At 38.7% G+C, this 18502-nt stretch overlaps 1 protein-coding gene across 7 annotated transcripts in view; it reads left to right on the top strand.

Annotated features, from left to right (window-relative positions):
* The window catches only part of LOC122563664 (dyslexia-associated protein KIAA0319-like protein), a 114924-nt gene that overhangs the window by 36570 nt on the left and 59852 nt on the right, over window positions 1-18502 (top strand). For all 7 annotated transcript variants that reach the window (XM_043717701.2, XM_043717700.2, XM_087976848.1 and 4 more), the window contains 4 exons: window positions 130-403; window positions 2529-2630; window positions 10886-10983; window positions 15209-15296. In XM_043717701.2, the coding sequence (XP_043573636.2) occupies window positions 130-403; window positions 2529-2630; window positions 10886-10983; window positions 15209-15296 (562 nt within the window). The remainder of the gene's footprint in view (window positions 1-129; window positions 404-2528; window positions 2631-10885; window positions 10984-15208; window positions 15297-18502) is intronic.

The following is an 18502-nucleotide window of genomic DNA, read 5'->3' as shown; positions in this document are numbered from 1 at the left end:
TTTTCTAAATATGTTTTAAATATTCTTCCATTATTTGAAAGTTCACTGAAAAAACTTGGGAAAAATCAGATTTTAATTTTGACAAAAAAAGTGTAATTGAAGTGTTACTTTTCTCACTAATTTGTTCAGGTCCCTGAAGGAACCTCTTTGCCAAACACTGCTTCTTTGGTTGTTCCTCCTAATTCCAATTTGTCAAGTCTATCAGCCAATCAGAAATGGATGCAAGTCAATGCAACAAATGACAGTATAGTTGAGACACTGTTAGTTACCACCATTCCAACTCCACTCCTGAACACGTTGTCAGCACAAGTGAAAACTACAGCGATGGCACAAGATGTAACTCCTCCTCCTCCTCCTCCGACATCCAACACTTCAAGTGTAACTAATGTTTCAGAAAAACCAGGTGAGCTGAATTTAATGCTTGAGCTGCCATGGTTGTACAGTCACATTTAATATTCATTATTTCACTTCAGTGATATAAGAGACCAGCAGAAATAAATATCTCAACATGAATTCTTCCTTAATTAATGAATCAGAAGGCTGACTGCAAAATTCAATATCACACCTTGCCTTTCTGCTCAAGTGATAGAAGTTACTTGTACTATCACCAACTGAATGTGCTACCTCCTCGTTTTTGTCCTCTTTGATTTTAATCAGGCAAAAAATGGGTACAACCTGCTCTGCTGGAGCTGTCTGCTGAAGAAAATGTTTGTCTGAGTGTTAAAGGTGAAAAAAACATCCTGCATTCCCTAGTGTTGAAGTTATGAGCATTTGAATTAGGAGCAGGAGTTGGTCTTTTGAGTCCGCTCCACCGTTCAATAAGATCACGGTTGATCCAATTGTACTTTGAATTCCACATTCCTATCTACTCCCAATATCCTTTGATTCCTTTGAGACAAGCATTTTTTCATCACCTTTTCCAAGGAAGAAGAAAAAAATTAGTTTATAGGAGAGAAATAATTCTATTGTTAAAGACGTTCCACAACCTAGTCACTGAAGCGCTTCACAGCTAACAAGTACTTTAGAGCATTTTTAGGTTTTGTTTTAAAATTCTTCGCAACTTATGCAGAGTTTGAGGAGAGCAAAATGCAAACATGTCAGACTGGTGCTGCTTTTGAGTTATAGCTATTGGAAATGCAGTAACTAATTTAACTGCCTTACATTCAGCATTGAGGTAAGTAACAGAAGGATCTGTTTTTTATGGCGATGGTTGGGGGTTGGCTGCATATTGTCTATTTCTTGCTCTTCTGGAATAGTGTAGTGGTATTTCTACATCCAGTTTGAGGGCAAACAAGACTTGGGTTTAATGTCACATAAAAAAGATACCTGCAACATTACTACAGTCTTTCAGTACCACACTTAATTGATCCCTGAGATTTTGCCCCCTGGTTAAGGCTGCAGAAACTAAGGCTGCCTTGTGATTTGAGGCAGAGATGAGGAGCAATTTTCTTCCTCCAAGGGTTGTAGTCTTTGGAGCTTCCTTCCCCAATGGACATTTGAGGTGGTTTAATTGGTAATGGTAGTGCTACTATAGATCCTTCATTAACAAGACAGACCAAGGTTATCAGGAAAAAGCAGAAATGTGGATTTAAGGCCAAAATCAATGTGGCCATCATCTTATTAAATGGTGTTTCAGGTTAGAGGATCAATGCAAGTGTTGAACCACATATATAATGTTCTCAACTTTGCACATTTGTTTTGAGGTGAATACAATTCTGATAAACAATGCAGCCTTGTTTAAACCCTTTTAATGATTGATTTAAGGGCTCTGTTTATAAATTAGTGTGTTGTTTCTTATACCTGTATAATGCCATATATTTTTTTTTCATTTTGTTGTCTCTATCTCTGCTTTGCTATTCTCAAAATCATTCAAGAGCAATGAGCTTTTCAATGGTGATTGGTGTCCAAATCTGTTAAGAATAACAACTCTGAAAAAATATTTACCTGAGTAAGGGATAGTCGTCATCAAGGAGAAATAATGGTACATTTATTAATTCTCCAGAAAGATCAAACCCCATGTCCTTGTTTTATTGGATTGAGTGTGACATAGATGAAGGCACTTATCTGGATCACACCCAGAATGCAGAATTACAATGATCATAATTAGTTTACCAACTAGTATGAAAGGCAAATTTACTTGGTGAGAACAGAAATTTAAAATGACAGCTCATTAAATGATTTAAAAATGGTACAAGCCTGTATAATTGGACAATTGAGTGAGTGATTAAAACATGAACTTGATATTTAACAATATTCCTTGATATTTAATTCATGGATTGTCTGTAAAGGAATTAGCTGGATACATTTCTCATTCATTGAATTTACGTTGACTCACTCAATAAACAGAGATTATTAATAGAAACTTTAGGAAGGTTATCTATTGAATGGATAGAATAGAAAACATGTTAATATTTTCAGCATACCAAGGACAATCATTATTCAGTGTGCTGATTTGGAGTTGAATAGTTAGTTGATGTAAGAAGTTTGTTTGGTTCTCTGTATGTTAAAACGTTTTTCTTCTGTGTTAGTGATGAAAGAATTGGTTGTTTCTGCTGGAGACAGTGTGGAGATCACTCTGCCAAAGAATGAGGTTGAACTGAATGCATATGTTTTACCAGAAACATCCAAAGGTAAGAATTGGATCTCTGGTTCTTGCAAAAGGAATTAAAGCACTTAGTGTGTTGGTATCCTATATGTCTCTTATTATTCAAATGATTCATATCTCGTTTGCTTTGAACTTCTGTAATGCTGAAGCACTTCTTCCATTAATCTTTCAAGACTGATCTTTAATAAACGTTATCTTCAAGGATGCACCCTAATGTGGTTGATAAAAGGTCACACTTCTTAACTTCTTCAGTCCAGAATGTTTGGGCCAAGGGCTTTGCTGGATTTTGAAATTTTCTAGCTTATGCACTAACATTAGAATGTCTAACCACAGCTGAGCCAGATATAAGTACTGTGACATGTAACAGTTCATAAAACGTCATAAAGCACACATTAAATCTTTGAAAACTAATTTTATGTTGTGCTGTACTTTTCATAACTACCACGGTTTTAAGGGGTGGGCGACTGATACTGGCCTTGCCACCACTGTCCACATCCCATGAAAGAAGAATGAAAGCTATATTAAATGTGCATTTTAAATATTTGCCTTTGTTTTACATATCAATTGTATAGTTTACAAACTGTTTAGATGCAATTCCAAAATATAACCTGCACTCAGCATCTAAGGCAGTTAGTGTTCTAAAGTAAATGTATTTTGATGTATTCAAATGGTCATCAAATGAATTAAGGAGAAAGTGAGGTCTGCAGATGCTGGAGATCAAAGTTGAAACTTTATTGCTGGAACAGCACAGCAGGTCAGGCAGCATCCAGGGAACAGGAGATTCGACGTTTCGGGCACAGGCCCTTCTTCAGGAATTCCTGAAGAAGGGCCTGTGCCCGAAACGTCGAATCTCCTGTTCCCTGGATGCTGCCTGACCTGCTGTGCTGTTCCAGCAATAAAGTTTCAACTCAAAATCAAATGAATTAACACCCTCGCATGGACATGGACTTATCGAGCTGAATGACTTATTTCTGTGTTATAAATACTATTGAAGTTTCCTCCATTTAAATGTTGGGAAGACCACAGACCCAGTTGAATATCCATTACTGACTCTGTTCATGAGTTACTGACTACATCCCACTACTCAACAGGTTGAACCAAGTTGTTCATAACCTTGGTGTTGTATGTAATGATCTGTGACCATTTATCTGCAGCAGTACTCTGAACTTGCCAGCTCCTGATACTGTCCTATGTGCTTTTGTTTCCTTTTGAATTGATCATTCTAAAGCACTCCTGGTGAGCCTCCATCTTTCACCTTCAACAATGTAAATTCTGCATCTATTCTGCCTGTAACCTCATTCACTTGGAGTATGCTCACCAATCTTCCACTTCATTCTCTGACCAACATTGGCTCCCAGTTAAACAACCCTTCAATTTTCAATTTATCAAATACCTCTGTAACCTTTTTGTTCACTATAATAAAATCCTCCAGCTTCATAACCTTTATCTCAGAACTCTCTAATTTTCTCTATATATGTTTACCTCTTTCACACACTGAACATAAAGTTGAATTTCTTCTCAAAATTTGATGCATCTGTGGTCATGTGGTTTTGATTGACAAATGTGGGGACCTGATTGAACAATGGTAACCAAGTTATTTCATGAATCAGTCACCAACTTTTAATTTGGCTATATTATTATAGTCATCATTTAAATATTATTTATGTTGGTATTAATGCGCAAACATTTTTATATAGTTTATAAAACCTGTTAAACCCCAAGAAGTCATTCGCTTCAAAAAGTCTAACAACTGCTTTTCTTCATTTTAGGAGTTAGATATTTTGGCACTTCACCATTAAAATGTTTTGCTGTTGGATCTCTTAAGAGAGTCATAGGCTTCAAGTCATACAACATGAAATATGACCCTTAGGTCCAACTCATCCATGCCAACCAAATTTCCCAAACAAAACTAGTCCCATTTGCCTGCATTCAGCCCATATTCTTCTAAGCCTTTCCTGTTCATGTACTTATCCAAATGTCCTATAAATGTTGTAACTGTTACTGCATCTCCCAATTACTCTGGCAGTTCATTCCACATATAAACTACCTTCTGTGTGGAAAAAGTTGCCCTTTTTTAAATCTTTCTCCTCTCCCCTTCAATTTTTGCCCTCTTGTTTTGAACACCCCAACCTGATGGAAAAGACCTTTTGCTATTTAGCTTATCTATGCCCCTCATCATGTTGTAATCCTCTATAATGTCACCCTTCAACCACCTCTGGAAACAGTCCCAGCTTATCCAGCCTTTTCTTATGACTTAAACTATCTGGTCGTCGTAACAGCACGGTGGCTCAGTGGTTAGCACTGCTGCCTCCCAGCACCAGGGACCTAGGTTTGATTCCAGCCTTGGCCGACTGTGTGGAGTTTGCACATTTTCCTCATGTCTGCGTGGGTTTCCTCCGGGTGCTCCAGTTTCCTCCACAGTCCAAAGATGTGCAGGTCAGGTGAATTGGCCAATGCTAAATTGCCCATAGTGTTAGGTGCGTTAGAGGGAAATGGGTCTGAGTGGGTTACTCTTCAGAGGGTCGGTGTGGACTTGTTGGGCCTAAGGGCCTGTTTCTACACTAGGGAATCTAATGGAATCAAACAACTTTCAATGAACTGTGTACCTGAGCCTTTAAATCTTTCTGATCAACAATACTTCCCAGGGCTCTAACATTAACTGTCTAAGTCCTGCCCTAGTTCATCTTACTAACTTATAACATTCTGCATTTACCTGAATTAAACTTCAGCTGCTCCTGCTTGGCCCAGTGGCCCAATTGATCAAGATCCCTTTGTAATCTTAGATAACCTTCCTCTGTCTACTTTACCACCAATTTTGGTGTTATCCATCAACTTAGTAGCCCTACCTTCTGCATTCTCATCCAAATCATTTATTTATATATACATATATTATATATATATATGACGAACAACAGTGAACCCAGCACTGACCCCTGTGGAACGTTGCTGGTCACAGGCTTCCTGTCTTAAAAAAAACCTTCCACTGCCCTCTGTGTCCAACGGTCAAGCCAGTCCTTGCATCCCATTAGCAAGTTCTCCCTGAATCCCATGTGATCCAACTCCCTTAATCAGTCTACCATGCGAAACCTTGTCAAAGGCCTTACTGAAGTCCATGTAAATAATATTCACTGCTCTGCTGTCATCTATCTTCTTGGTCAATTCTTCAAAAAACTCAATCAAGTTTGTGAGATACAATTCCCCACACACAAAGCCATGTTGACTATCCATGCTTCTCCAAATGTACGTAGATCCTGTCTCTCCGAATCCCCTCCCACCACTGATGTCAGACTCACCTGTCTATAGCTCCCAGGCTTCTCCTTGCAGCCTATGTTAAATAAAGGCACATGAGCCACTCTAGTCTTCTGGTACCTCACCCATGGTTGTAGATGATACAGATATCTCTGCAAGAGCCCCATGATTTCTTCCCTAGCTTCCCACAATGTCCTAGAAATCGATGGGTGGCAATTTATGATGTGGAGTACAATTAGGATGCTGTTCAGAAGTAGTGAGAATGAAGTTCTTGCACTCTGGAGTAAATCCTGAGATTCTTTTTGTGTAATTCATTGTCCTCATCTAATGATTTATAAACAATACAATTTTTTAGACTTATTTTTAACCTGCCACTAGCTTTTGAATATCATTTGATTGTGTGCTATATGCAAAAATCATAGTTTTGAAGCCTGGTGCTTTTTGTTGTGAAGTATACAGAATTTTGTTTTCCATCTTTATTGTTGTTAGATTCTTTAATGAAGAATATTTATAAAACTAAAGGACAAATGTTGCCCATTACAGATGGAGACAGGAAAATCTGTTCTGGAAAAGAGGAAAATGGCAGAAAAACTAGAGGAAGAGTTTAGAGTGATATTGGCTAAATGCTGGTACATAGGACTAGATATCTGATTGACATGGATGAGTTAGATCAAATGGGTCTGTTTCTGTGCTGTACATCTCTACAATTCTGAGTCTTTCTTTACAAAAGTAACCAAGGTACTTCAGTAACTTTGAAAGTGAAAGAAATTAGTCTTAGTAAAGAGAGTAGTTGAAAAGTTTACAAGATTGAAGGTTGTTAAATTCCCTGGATCAAATGAACTACTTTGTAGAGTGTTGAAGGAGGTGACGTTCAAGATGATGAGTGCATTGGCAGTTATCTACCAAAATACTATAGATTCTGGCAAGCTTGCTGCAGACTGGAAAGTAACAATAATAACCCCACTATGTAAGAAGGGAGGGAGAATGGATAACTACAGATTTGTTACTTTGTGAGTAATGGGGAATATTTTAGAATCTCTTACAGAGGATGCGATAACTGAGCCCTTAAACAAGAATGGTGAAATTGGGTTGAGGCAACATGGATTTATCAAAGGAAAATCATGTTTGATCAAGTTGTTGGAATTTTTTTTGAGGATGTTACTGTGACATTGATAAAGGAGAGGCAAAAAAGTTTCAGGAGAATTTTAATAAGACACACCACAGCAAGTCAACAAAGAAAATTTGTATGCATGGGATGAGCAGTAGTGTGTTGACACAGATTGTGATTTTGTGACCAAGTGAGGTGTGATTGGTACCTCTTTTTAGTCCTCTCTTGGTCCATCACAACAACTTGCACATTGGGCTCATGTTTCAGTTAAAACATAATTCATTAAATGCAAATTAAGGAGCCAAAGCACAAGGTTTTCTTTAATGAAAGGCAAATTTTATTGACTGCTACCTTCTAGGAAAATCAATAACCAGTCCATATCAAATATGTGCAAATACGGGTAGAAAGGAGGAGGGTTAGAGTGTTGATATAAGCTGGAAGGTAAAGGCAGTTGCGCCCTCAAGTTCATCGAGATATTCCTTGAGATATTAGATTTTAAACTGGAGTCCAACTGGTGTTCAGTTGTTGTGTTTCTCCAGTAGTTGTGGTGAAGTTGTAACATTTGAGTTCTCTGTGAACAGTTGTTGTTCCAAGTTGCTTTTACACAGAGCAGTGACTTTTGAGGTTGATATATCTCCCAAAACATAACTTTACAGTGCAGATGTAAAACCGGATGCAAATTCCTTGATACTGATTTCATTGTCTGGTTTTGTTTTTCCATGCAATGGTAATTTCAATTTTGGCAAGTTTTGAACGTCTCACTCTTGTATCAAGCTTGTCTCAATTTATGGTCAGCTTGGTATTTGTAGCTATGAAAAGTCAATTTAGTCCATGAAGATCTCGGGTACTAAAATCAGATGATTGAAGTTGAATAGTGAACAACCTTTATCATTGCAAATTAATAAATAGGAAACTGAGAGCAGGGGTAAATGGATCATTCTCAAGATGGTACATGCGTGATATTGCAAAGCTCAGTGCAAGGTCCACAGCTGTTCACCATCTTAAATGATTTGGACATGGAGATCATTGTTATGTTACAAGCTTGTTGATGACATAAACTAGGTGAAAATGTAAGCTTTGTAGAGAATGTAAAGAGGCTTTAGGGAAACTTGGGCTAAGTGAATGAGCATGAACATGGCAAATGGAATATAACATGAATAAGTGTGAAGTTATCTAATTTGGTAGAAAAAACAAACACAGAATGTTACTTAAATAGTGAGAGATAGGGAAGTGCTGGTAACTAAAGGGATGTCCATTGTCCATTTTCATGAGCTATTAAAAAACAGCATGTGGTTAGGCAGGCAGTTGTATTGTTGGCCGATGTTACAAGTGGATTTGAGTACAGAAGAAAAGATATTGTGATATAATTATATAGACCTGGGATAAGATCACATCTTGGTCATCTTATCTAAGGAAGCACTACTTGTCGTTGAGAGAATGTATTAGAGATTCTCCAGATGAACCTTTGTAATGGCAGAATTGTCTTCTGAGGAATGATTTGAGGAAATTGGTTATGTAATCTCTAAAATTTCAAATAATAAGAAGCGATCTCAATGAAACTCATGAAGTTACTACAGAGTGGGACAGAGAGGGATGTAGATAAAATGTTTCTCCTGGTGACTTCTCCTAGAATAAGCCCACAAATTATAGCAGTAGAATTTGGCCTTTTGGTTTATCGGCTTTGCTCTGCCATCTGATAATCCTGAACTTCCCTTTCCTGCCTTTGCCCAAAACCTTAGATTCTTAGTCATTAAGAGAATCAATGTCAGCTTTGAATATGCCTGATGACCCACGCCTGACAGCCCTTTTGCAGTAAAGAATTCAACAGGTTCATCACACTCTGAAAGAAGAACGTTTTCTTCATCTCTGTCTTAAATGGTCAACTCCTTACTCTGAGATTGTGCCCTGTGGTCCTAGACTGTCTCATGAAGAAATCAACCTGTTTGATTCTACTACCAGTATCTTTTATATGTTTCAAAAAGGCCTCTTCAAGTCCAAGCTATTTAACATCTCCTCAAAACAAAATCTCCCCAGACCCAGGGTCAACCTAATGAACTGATTCTGGATTGCGTCCAATGCCATGATATCTTTAAGGGGCCCAAAGCAAGTAGATAAGTTGTGGAGTAATTAGTGCCTAGTATAATTTTAGCCAGACCTCTGTACTTTTATACCTCATTTCTTTTGAAATAAAGACCAACTATCCTTTTGCCTTTCTTCTTAGCTGTTGAGCTTGGATACTAGCATTTTATGATTCATGCACTAGAAACCACAAATCTCCCTGTGTTGCAGCTTTCTGCAGTTTTCCCCATTTAAATAATAATCAACTTTTTTTACTTCTGACAAAATACACAACCTCTCACTTTACCACATTGTATTGTATCTGCCAAGTTTTCACCCACTCACTTACCCTGTCTTTATCCCGCTGTACAATTCCTGGTATCATCCTCATGACTTAGCTTCACATTACTTTTGCTTCTTCCGCAAACCTGGCCTCTTTACCTCTTCATCCAGGTTACCAATATATTTTGTAAATAATTGTGGCCCCAACAATAAACGCTGTGGCACTCACCCTGTTAGTTTGCCACCCTGAAAATGTACCCTTTATCCCAATTGGCTATCCTTGCTAGTATTTTACCCCAAATATCATGGGCTTTTATCTTAAGAAGCCTTACATGTGATACTTACAGAATGTCTTTTGGAAATCCAAGTATATTACAACTACTGATTCCCCTTTTTCTACCCTATTTGTTGCTTCTTCAAAGAACTATAATAAACTTGTATAGCATGAATTCCTCTTCATGAAACTCTCCTGGGCTATGTGTTTCTTAATGCCATTGTTACATCCTTTATAATATTCTAATATTTCCCAATGCCACTTAAAAACAGGTAACTATAGGCTAGTTAACTTTTCTTCTTAATCAAAAAAGGAAAACAAGCTATTTCAGACTTGGATGAGGAGGAACGTCTTCATTCAGAGGTTAATGTTTTGTTTGCAATTCTCTATCCCAGATGACTGTCTAAGCACGTTCAGAACAGAAATAGATGGATGTTTGGTGACTAATGATATGAAGGAGTCTACAGATAGTGTGGGAAAGTGGCATTGAGGCACATGATCAGTAATGACATATAAGTAGGCTCTTTGGGCTGAATTGGTTGCTCTTGTGTTCATTATTAGTGAGATTTGTATTGTTTAGACTTTACAAAGTAGTTTTACCTCTGAGGAATGAAGAAAAACTGTTGCCTTTTAAGAAATTATGTGAAATATAAGTATTTTCAATATAGTCAGTTCTGCAATAATGCGGCCATTCCATTCTTGTGTAATCCCGTGTTATAAGAAAATCGAATAATAGCTGCAGCATTTAAACTAATGATGCCAGAATCATGTTATAACCAATACACTTTAGAAACAGTGTCCCCGATTCGGCAATTGTGTTATAGTGAATTTGTGTTAACTAAACATGCAATAGAGCAGAATGATGTGTACTCATTGAATATGCTGACTCTTTTTAGGAATTTATTGGTGTCATACAGCTTCTTATGCTGTGTTTGTCTTCCAAATGTAATTTGACCAAAACTAGCTTGAGAACAGCCGAAGAGCTGCCTGAATATAAAACTTCCCAAATTAGCTACTTAAACAAAAAAAACATGAAATTCTAAGGCCAGTCTGACAATTCTAGTATAACCAACTCAGTTGGTCTGTAGCAGACATCATCTGAGGAGTACCTTGATGAGGCTTGAAAATATCAACTGCTCCATGGGTTGGAATACTCTTAAATAACAGCAATGGGAATGTTCACAATATTGAAAGCATTTCCTTTACATTTTCAAGTGTATATAATTTTGCCCTTAAGGAATTACTGTTGCAGCAAGAACTAGCTTTAAATATAACACGGCTTTAATTCTGCCTTGTTCATATTTTCAAGGATCGAGCTATAAATATGATTGGCAACTAAGCACCCACCCACAGGACTATATGGGACAGATGGAGGGCCAACACTCAAAGACTCTGAAACTTTCCAGTGTAAGTGGATGAAATAATTAATGACTTAAGTAACATAGTTGTTATTGTAATTACTGAATTGTTCAATGGTTTCTTCCTTAATGTTTTAGATCAGGAACATTAGTGAATAGATTGCTCCAAAACTGACAGTGATATGAATGAACGCAGTATTAGATTACTTAGTGTGGAAACAGGCCCTTCGGCCCAACACGTCCACACCGACCCGCCGAAGCGCAATCCACCCAGACCCATTCCCCTACATTTCACCCCTTCACCTAACACTACGGGCAATTTAGCATGGCCAATTTACCTAACCTGCACATTTTTGGACTGTGGGAGGAAACCGGAGCACCTGGAGGAAACCCGTGCAGACACGGGGAGAATGTGCAAACTCCACACAGACAGTTACCTGAGGCGGGAATTGAACCCGGGTCTCTGGCGCTGTGAGGCAACAGTGCTAGCCACTGTGCCGCCCACATTGTTGTACAAGGCAATTTTTTTTTGTTTTGATGCAAGTTATTAGCAATTAGATATCTCCTATCAGTAACCAATTTGGAAATATCTAGTTTCAGGGTATTAGTCCTTTTCATGACCAAATCTTGAACATTTTCTCGACATGATTTATGTTATTTAAGTAATGACTTAAAAGAAGTAGGCCCAGGTTTTCCCATGATGGCAACCTTTATGTCAGAAGACTTCAGAGGACCTAAGCCGTGTCCTCAAATTCAGCATTTTCTATTTTCATGGGAGCATTTAGTTCACATATTTGCTGTTAATGAGGCATTTGGAAATTTGAATGATTAGCTATTTACAGTCAAATCAGATTTTGGACTGCCTGGTGTTTAGAACCCAGAGTGTAGAGATTAGACTCGGTAAGACAGATCTTTCTCAGTGCAACCCTCTGGAGAGTTGAGGTGTTATCATGGTCATGGTGTCAGACCACCTTAAGGTGGGAGTCAGGTAACCCTTGGTAGGGGGAGGGTATCAAGCATCCTCTGGATTTGTGGTCAGGTGCACTTTAGGATTGTTGATTGTCAAGAAGATTGTGTCTCTCAAATGCACAAACCCCTTAGGGTTGTCCAGCTTGCCAAGATCTATTGAGAAGCATCACGACGTGCTTGATGAATAAGTGTTTTTTTCTGATTTGAGTGTAGCCTGCAATATAGAACTTCAAGTAATAGAAATTTATTTTTCTCCTCCTGTGCACAAGTACTTGTGGATAACTTGATGGTTGACCTGATAGGGGGAGGTAGACATTAAGTTGGCATTAGGGGTATAGAGTCATAGACATGTACAGCATGGAAGCAGACCCTTCGGTCCAATCTGACCAGATATCCCAACCCAATCTAGTCCCACCTGCCAGCACCTGGCCCATATCCCTCCAAACCCTTTCTATTCATATACCCATCCTAATGCCTCTTAAATGTTGCAATTGTACCAGCCTCCACCACTTCCTCTGGCAGCTCATTCCATACACATACCACCCTCTGTGTGAAAAAGTTGCCCCTTAAGTTTCTTTTATATCTTTCCCCTCTCACCCGAAACCTATGCCCTCTAGATCTGGACTCCCCCACCCCAAGGAAAAGACTTTGTCTATGTATCCTATCCTTGCCCCTCATAATTTTGTAAACCTCTGTGAGGTCACCCCTCAGCCTCCGATGCTCCAGGGAAAACAGACCCAGCCTGTTCAGCCTCTCCCTGTAGCTCAAATCCTCTCATCCTGGCAACATTCTTGTAAATCTTTTCTGAATCCTTTCAAGTTTCACAACAGCTTTCCGATAGGAAGGAGACCAGAATTGCATGCAATATTCCAACAGTGGCCTAACCAATGTCCTGTACAGCCGCAACATTACCTCCCAACTCTTGTAATCAATACTCTGATCAATAAAGGAAACCATACGAAACGCCGCCTTCACTATCCTATCTACCTGCGACTCCACTTTCAAGGAGCTATGAACCTGCACTCCAAGGTCTCTTTGTTCAGCAACACACCCTAGGACCTTACTATTAAGTGTATAAGTCCTGCTAAGATTTGCTTTTCCAAAATGCAGCACCTTGCATTTATCTGAATTAAACTCTATTTGCCACTTCTCAGCCCACTGGCCCATCTGGTCAAGGTCCTGTTGTAACCTCCTTCACTTTCCACTACACCTCCAATTTTGGTGTAAGAGATGGATCGAGGGCCACGAGAGTATTAGGAGCTGTGGGGGTTGGATAAAGGATTAAGGGTGGAAAGTGGCATGTGCTAAGATGGATGGGACATGGGGTGAGGGAGAAACGAAGGCCGGAAAAAGGTTTTTAAAAAATTTTTGCCCAGCTAACCTTGGGATCTGGCAGCCTCCTCAGCTCCTTTGAGATTGCTCAGGTGCATTCTCAACCAATCTGACTCCCAGTATCCAACAATGAAGATTTCATGGTAATGCCATCTGGTTGGGAAATATGGTGTTAAAACTGAATTGTTCAGTTGCTGAGTTCATGAGTACAGTGAACGCTGTTTCATGCAATATTGATGTTGTCATGACTTCGTGCTGCAGTGCAGATGTCTATGGCTTCCTTAAGCAGTTCATGGATGGAAAAGTTAGCAATGTCAAATGAGCACATGGATACTACATGGCTATTGATATGCAAGTCCTGTTATGGTCTTTGCAAATGCTATGGAATTCTCCACCATGTAAGTGGAAAGCTTACTCAATACTGGTTGTAGCAATTCACCCAACCACTTGGCCACTTCACGTTGTGCTGAATCATTTATAAAGGCTTACAACACCAAAACAGGCCCTTCGGCCCAACTCGTCGATGCCAACCAGGTTTCTTAAACTGATTTAGCCACATTTGATTGTGTTTGGCCCATTTCCCTGTCAACCTTTCCTATCCATGTATCTGTCCAAACGTCAGTCATGGATAAGATTGTATATACATATGTGTGGATACAGTGAGCTCTGAGGACAAACCCAATCATATATGTCGTCTGGCACCTCATTGCTGTTGCGCAAATGCAGCATGTTTCTAAATAAGGCTGTCAAGTCATGATGAGAGGCAGATCCAATGGATACAAATTTGAAATGGTCATTAAGGATGCTGTGCATTTTGTTGATTGTAGTCATGATTGTTTTGAATAACTACTCCAATTGTTTTATTAGATTTTTGGATACTTGTGTCCTTGAGGCTTCACAGGCTGCCAGGCATTCACAACACATACAGAGATTGGGCATGTAGTTTGGAATCCTGCATTATGCATGTGCTGGATCAGCTAGGCGTGTCTTTATGGACTCACTGTATTCAGTAGACACTGGTTTGGGTCAGGCTAGCTAGATTGAACCCAGTTTAAACGCAGCAAATTCTTTTCCAATTTGATGTGAACTGATGGAACACCAAGGCTGGAGCCATACAGAAGGACAAAATTCTCACTTTCAGACAGTTCGTGATCGGAGAGCTTTACTACGTTTATTGGCAGTTTTTCATTGCGTTGCCAGAAACTTCACTGAAATGCGTTTATGGCAGGCACATTGTAACCAAGTTCTGGTTATGGTGCAGCCATCTATTGAAACAATGTAGCAGCATTAACAGCTCAAATAGAAAAGTAATCTGTGTTTGTTTACTACTCTATTATTTGCATGGGTTTATGACATTTTTTGAGATTTATTTGTACAACTCTAATACTTTAAAACAATTAGTTTCTTCTGCTTATGTTTGTAAATCTGACTTTTCATTCCAGCAAACTTGAGATATTAACCTTAGGTATGTAAAGTGTAGGAGTTATCTGATGTCTCAGAACCTGTATTTAAATAGTACAATATAATATTCTAGCTGCAGAATAACCTTTTGGGAATGCACAGTCAAAAATGCTGAGGCTAGAGGATTGACTGACTGACTGAGATGGGAAAGTATAAATGTGGCAAGTGAGAGGATCTGTTTCATCTATTCCCAAGCAATCTGCTTTACTGTGTTAAAAGTTTCAGTATTGACTCGTGTTGGGAGTAATTTGTTTCTGGTGTTTTCTGATTGGTGCAAGGATAAATCCACAATTTTAAAGGCTGATGCATTGTTGGAAAACAATAGGGAGGTAATGCGGTTTAAGTTTGATATTCATAATTCCGATATGCTATGTATGCAGTATATTCTATCCTATTCTGAAGCAAAATGTTTTGTTTTATATGATGGAAAAAATGTTAAATATAATTTTAGTGCAACTCCAATGTTTATGCAGTGTATGGCATTGTAACTTAAATGTGTTTGAATTTTTCAGCTCTCGATTGGTTTCTACATGTTTAAAGTAATTGTTCAAGGGGACAATGCATATGGAGAAGGATCAGTGAATGTTACTGTCAAACCAGGTTGGTATTTGTGGTTTTAAATATGACCAAGAATAGGAGGAGGTAGAAAATCGGGACAAAAAAATTCTAGAAAGCTCAAGTGTATGTGAAAATGCCAGGATTTACCTACTGACTGTGCAATCTCTCGGGTGGGCTTGCATAGATTAGAAGTGAAATTTTTGAATACAGATGAAAGTAAATTGAGATACTCAATTGAGTAAACAATTTTGTTCAATCTTATGGCTGTTTTAAAATGTGTGAAATATCCTTGCTTTCAGAATGTGCTTTTTGTTTTGGTCTAGAATCGTGTCATCGAGATTGCAATTTTTAGTCTGAAAGCAATGTAAGAACAAATGTCCAAATGTTGCCACATGCTGTAAGCTGATAATCTTTCCTTTTTTAAAGTATCATTACAGTTGGTAAGTGAACAATATGTATTGATTGCATAAGTTCACTTTCTGGATGGCATTTTGTTGCAATTTCAAGTTGATTTCATTGAGAAGGCAGATTGGTTATGGGAGACTTTAACCGTCTTTTTTCTTGGTAGTTTGTTTTTTAAGAGGCAATACATTCCATTGCACGCTGTCTAGATTTATTATCATGTAGTCTCTCGTACCAAGTCTAGTAGAATTTGAGACCATTTTATATTTCTGTCATCTGGAAGCAATTCATGTCAATGATTTTACATGATAAACACCTGTGACCACATCTATAATGGAAAAATCTGTCATGTAACTATACCTATTTAACAAATATTGACTCCACTGACACAAGGTTACAATGTCATAGAGTCATACAGCATGAAAACAGACCCTTCAGTCCAACTCGTACATGCTGACCAGGTTTCCGAAACTGATCTAGTCCCACTTGCCTGCATTTGATCCATATTTCTCTAAACCTTTCCTATTCATGTACCTATCCAAATGTCTTTTAAACCTTGTCATTATACCCACATCTACTACTTCCTTTAGCAGATCATTCCAGATGTACATCACCCTCTGTGAAAATATTGCCCCTCGGGTCCCTTTTTAAATTTTTCTGCTCTCACCTTAAACCTATGCCCACTAGTTTTGGACTACCCTATCCTTGGCTATTCACTCTATCCATGCCTCTCATGATTTTATAAACCTTGGTAAGGTCACCCCTTAGCCTTCAACACTCCAGGGAGAAAAGTCCCAGTTTATACACCCTCTCCATAAAACTCAAATCCTCCAGTCTTGGTAACATAGTTATAAATATTTTCAACACCATTTCCAGTTCAATAACATCCTTCCTATGGCAGGATGACCAGAAATGGACACAGAACTCCAAAGTGGCCTCCCCAATGTCTTATACAGCCACAACTGATGTCCCAACTTCTGTAGTAAGTGTCAAATGCCTTCACCACCCTGTCCAGCTGTGATTCCCAAGGTCTGTCTGTTTGACTGCACTTCCCATGGCCCTATGGTTAACTGTACATCCTGTCCCCACATTTAACGGGAGAAGCATAACTCTCTACTAACTGCCATCTCTGCCCCTTTAACAATTAGCGCACTTAGACTTGCCTAAAGCTGGCACCATTTGTTCACTCCCAGCATTTGCACACACTTGCTGCTTATAAATGTGGAAAATTTAGTTTGTCTTACCAAAATGTAAGACCTCACATTTACATTTATCTAATTAAACTTCATCTGCCACATCTCAGCCCATTGGCCCATCTGATGAAGATCCCATTTTACTCTCAGATAACCTCCTTCACTGGCACCAGGGAGGCAACACACCATCCTGGAGTGTCATTAACCAGAATACCTGTTGAGCCCTGACTGGAGTGTGCCCCCTATCACAATTGCTTGCTTGGACCTTGACATACCCTGCTTAACAGCAGAGCCAGCCCCGGTGCCCACCACCTGGTTGTTACTGTTCTTTTCCTTTGAAGCTATCCATTCACTGCAAAAGTGTCCAAAAGGTACACTTGTTTGAGAGAGGATTAGCCACAGGAGATACCTGCACAACCTAGCATCCACCGATCTACCTGCAGTGTGTCCACCTCCCTGAATCGTTCATCTATCACACGCTCTGCCTTCTGTATTCTCCTCAGCCTCTCAATTGATCCAAACAGTCTGATAGGAGCCAGAGCCAAACACACTTCCTGCCAGCATAGTCACCAGGGACAGTCAACTGCTTTCCTTTCTCCCACATCTGACAGGAGGAACATAACTCTCTACTAACTGCCATCTCTGCCCCTTTAACAATTAGCGCACTTAGACTTGCCTAAAGCTGCCACCATTTGTTCAATCCCAGCATTTGCACACACTCGTTGCTTATAAATGTGGAAAAAGGAGTTTCTAACATCTTGTATGTTTAGACAAGAATTTTCTGAATAATATTAATAAATTTCTAATCGGGCTGATTGAATGTCCTTTTTTTTTAAACAAAAAGGAATAGCATTGACTTCATATTGAAAGATCAAGTCCAAAGAATGGAATTGATGGAAGAAAGGAACAGAACCATTTTTAAAACTTATGTTTATGGATTGTGTGGATACGGCTGACACTATTTTAAGTTTAACAGAGTGGCGTGAAGACCAGGGGATCAAAGCAACAGAATTTTTTCATTTCAAAATACTAAATTATTAAACACTACGGAGCTTTCTAAAAATACATAAATGACTCCAGGCAGCGTAAATGGGATATTATTCCAAAATAGAGTAATGTGTTTTAGCCTCAGCTGCATTTGCTTTGTTATGAGAGCTGGGAGTACAGGCTTTCATGAGAGGCTAATATGTTTCGACACATGAGGAAAAAGCCAAGGGAACAAAAGCTGATGCAATGATAGTCATGGAGAAAGTACATAAAATTGTCCTCATGTTTAACATCCAAGTTTTCCTGCTTATTAATTACTCATTTCTGCCTTTGGTTTCAACAATTAAAAACTACTTGCATGAATTATTTTTGTGAGTTCTGATTCTCTATTCCTCAAACTGATTATGATGGTTCACTGTGTTGCATGAGTAACTGCTAGCGAAGGGTTACGAGCAACTTTCAGCAGTGGCATTAGTGCAGTTAAACGTAGAATTCAGGAAGTTAATGAACGAGTTACGCTCCTCCTTATGGTGCTTGGTCCACCAAGGATGATAATCAAAAAAATGAAAAGGTATGAATTTGTAGTACAATATAATACCAAACATACCAAAGAAATTGGGGCTTATCCATAAGAGTGTGTGAATTTTTAACTGAATAATACACCTG

This window comes from Chiloscyllium plagiosum, unplaced genomic scaffold (assembly GCF_037043375.1).
Source record: "Chiloscyllium plagiosum isolate Xiang-an unplaced genomic scaffold, Cpla_swu_hap1 HiC_scaffold_30, whole genome shotgun sequence".
Lineage (NCBI taxonomy): Eukaryota > Metazoa > Chordata > Chondrichthyes > Orectolobiformes > Hemiscylliidae > Chiloscyllium > Chiloscyllium plagiosum.
This window is presented reverse-complemented; position numbering and strand designations above follow the sequence as displayed.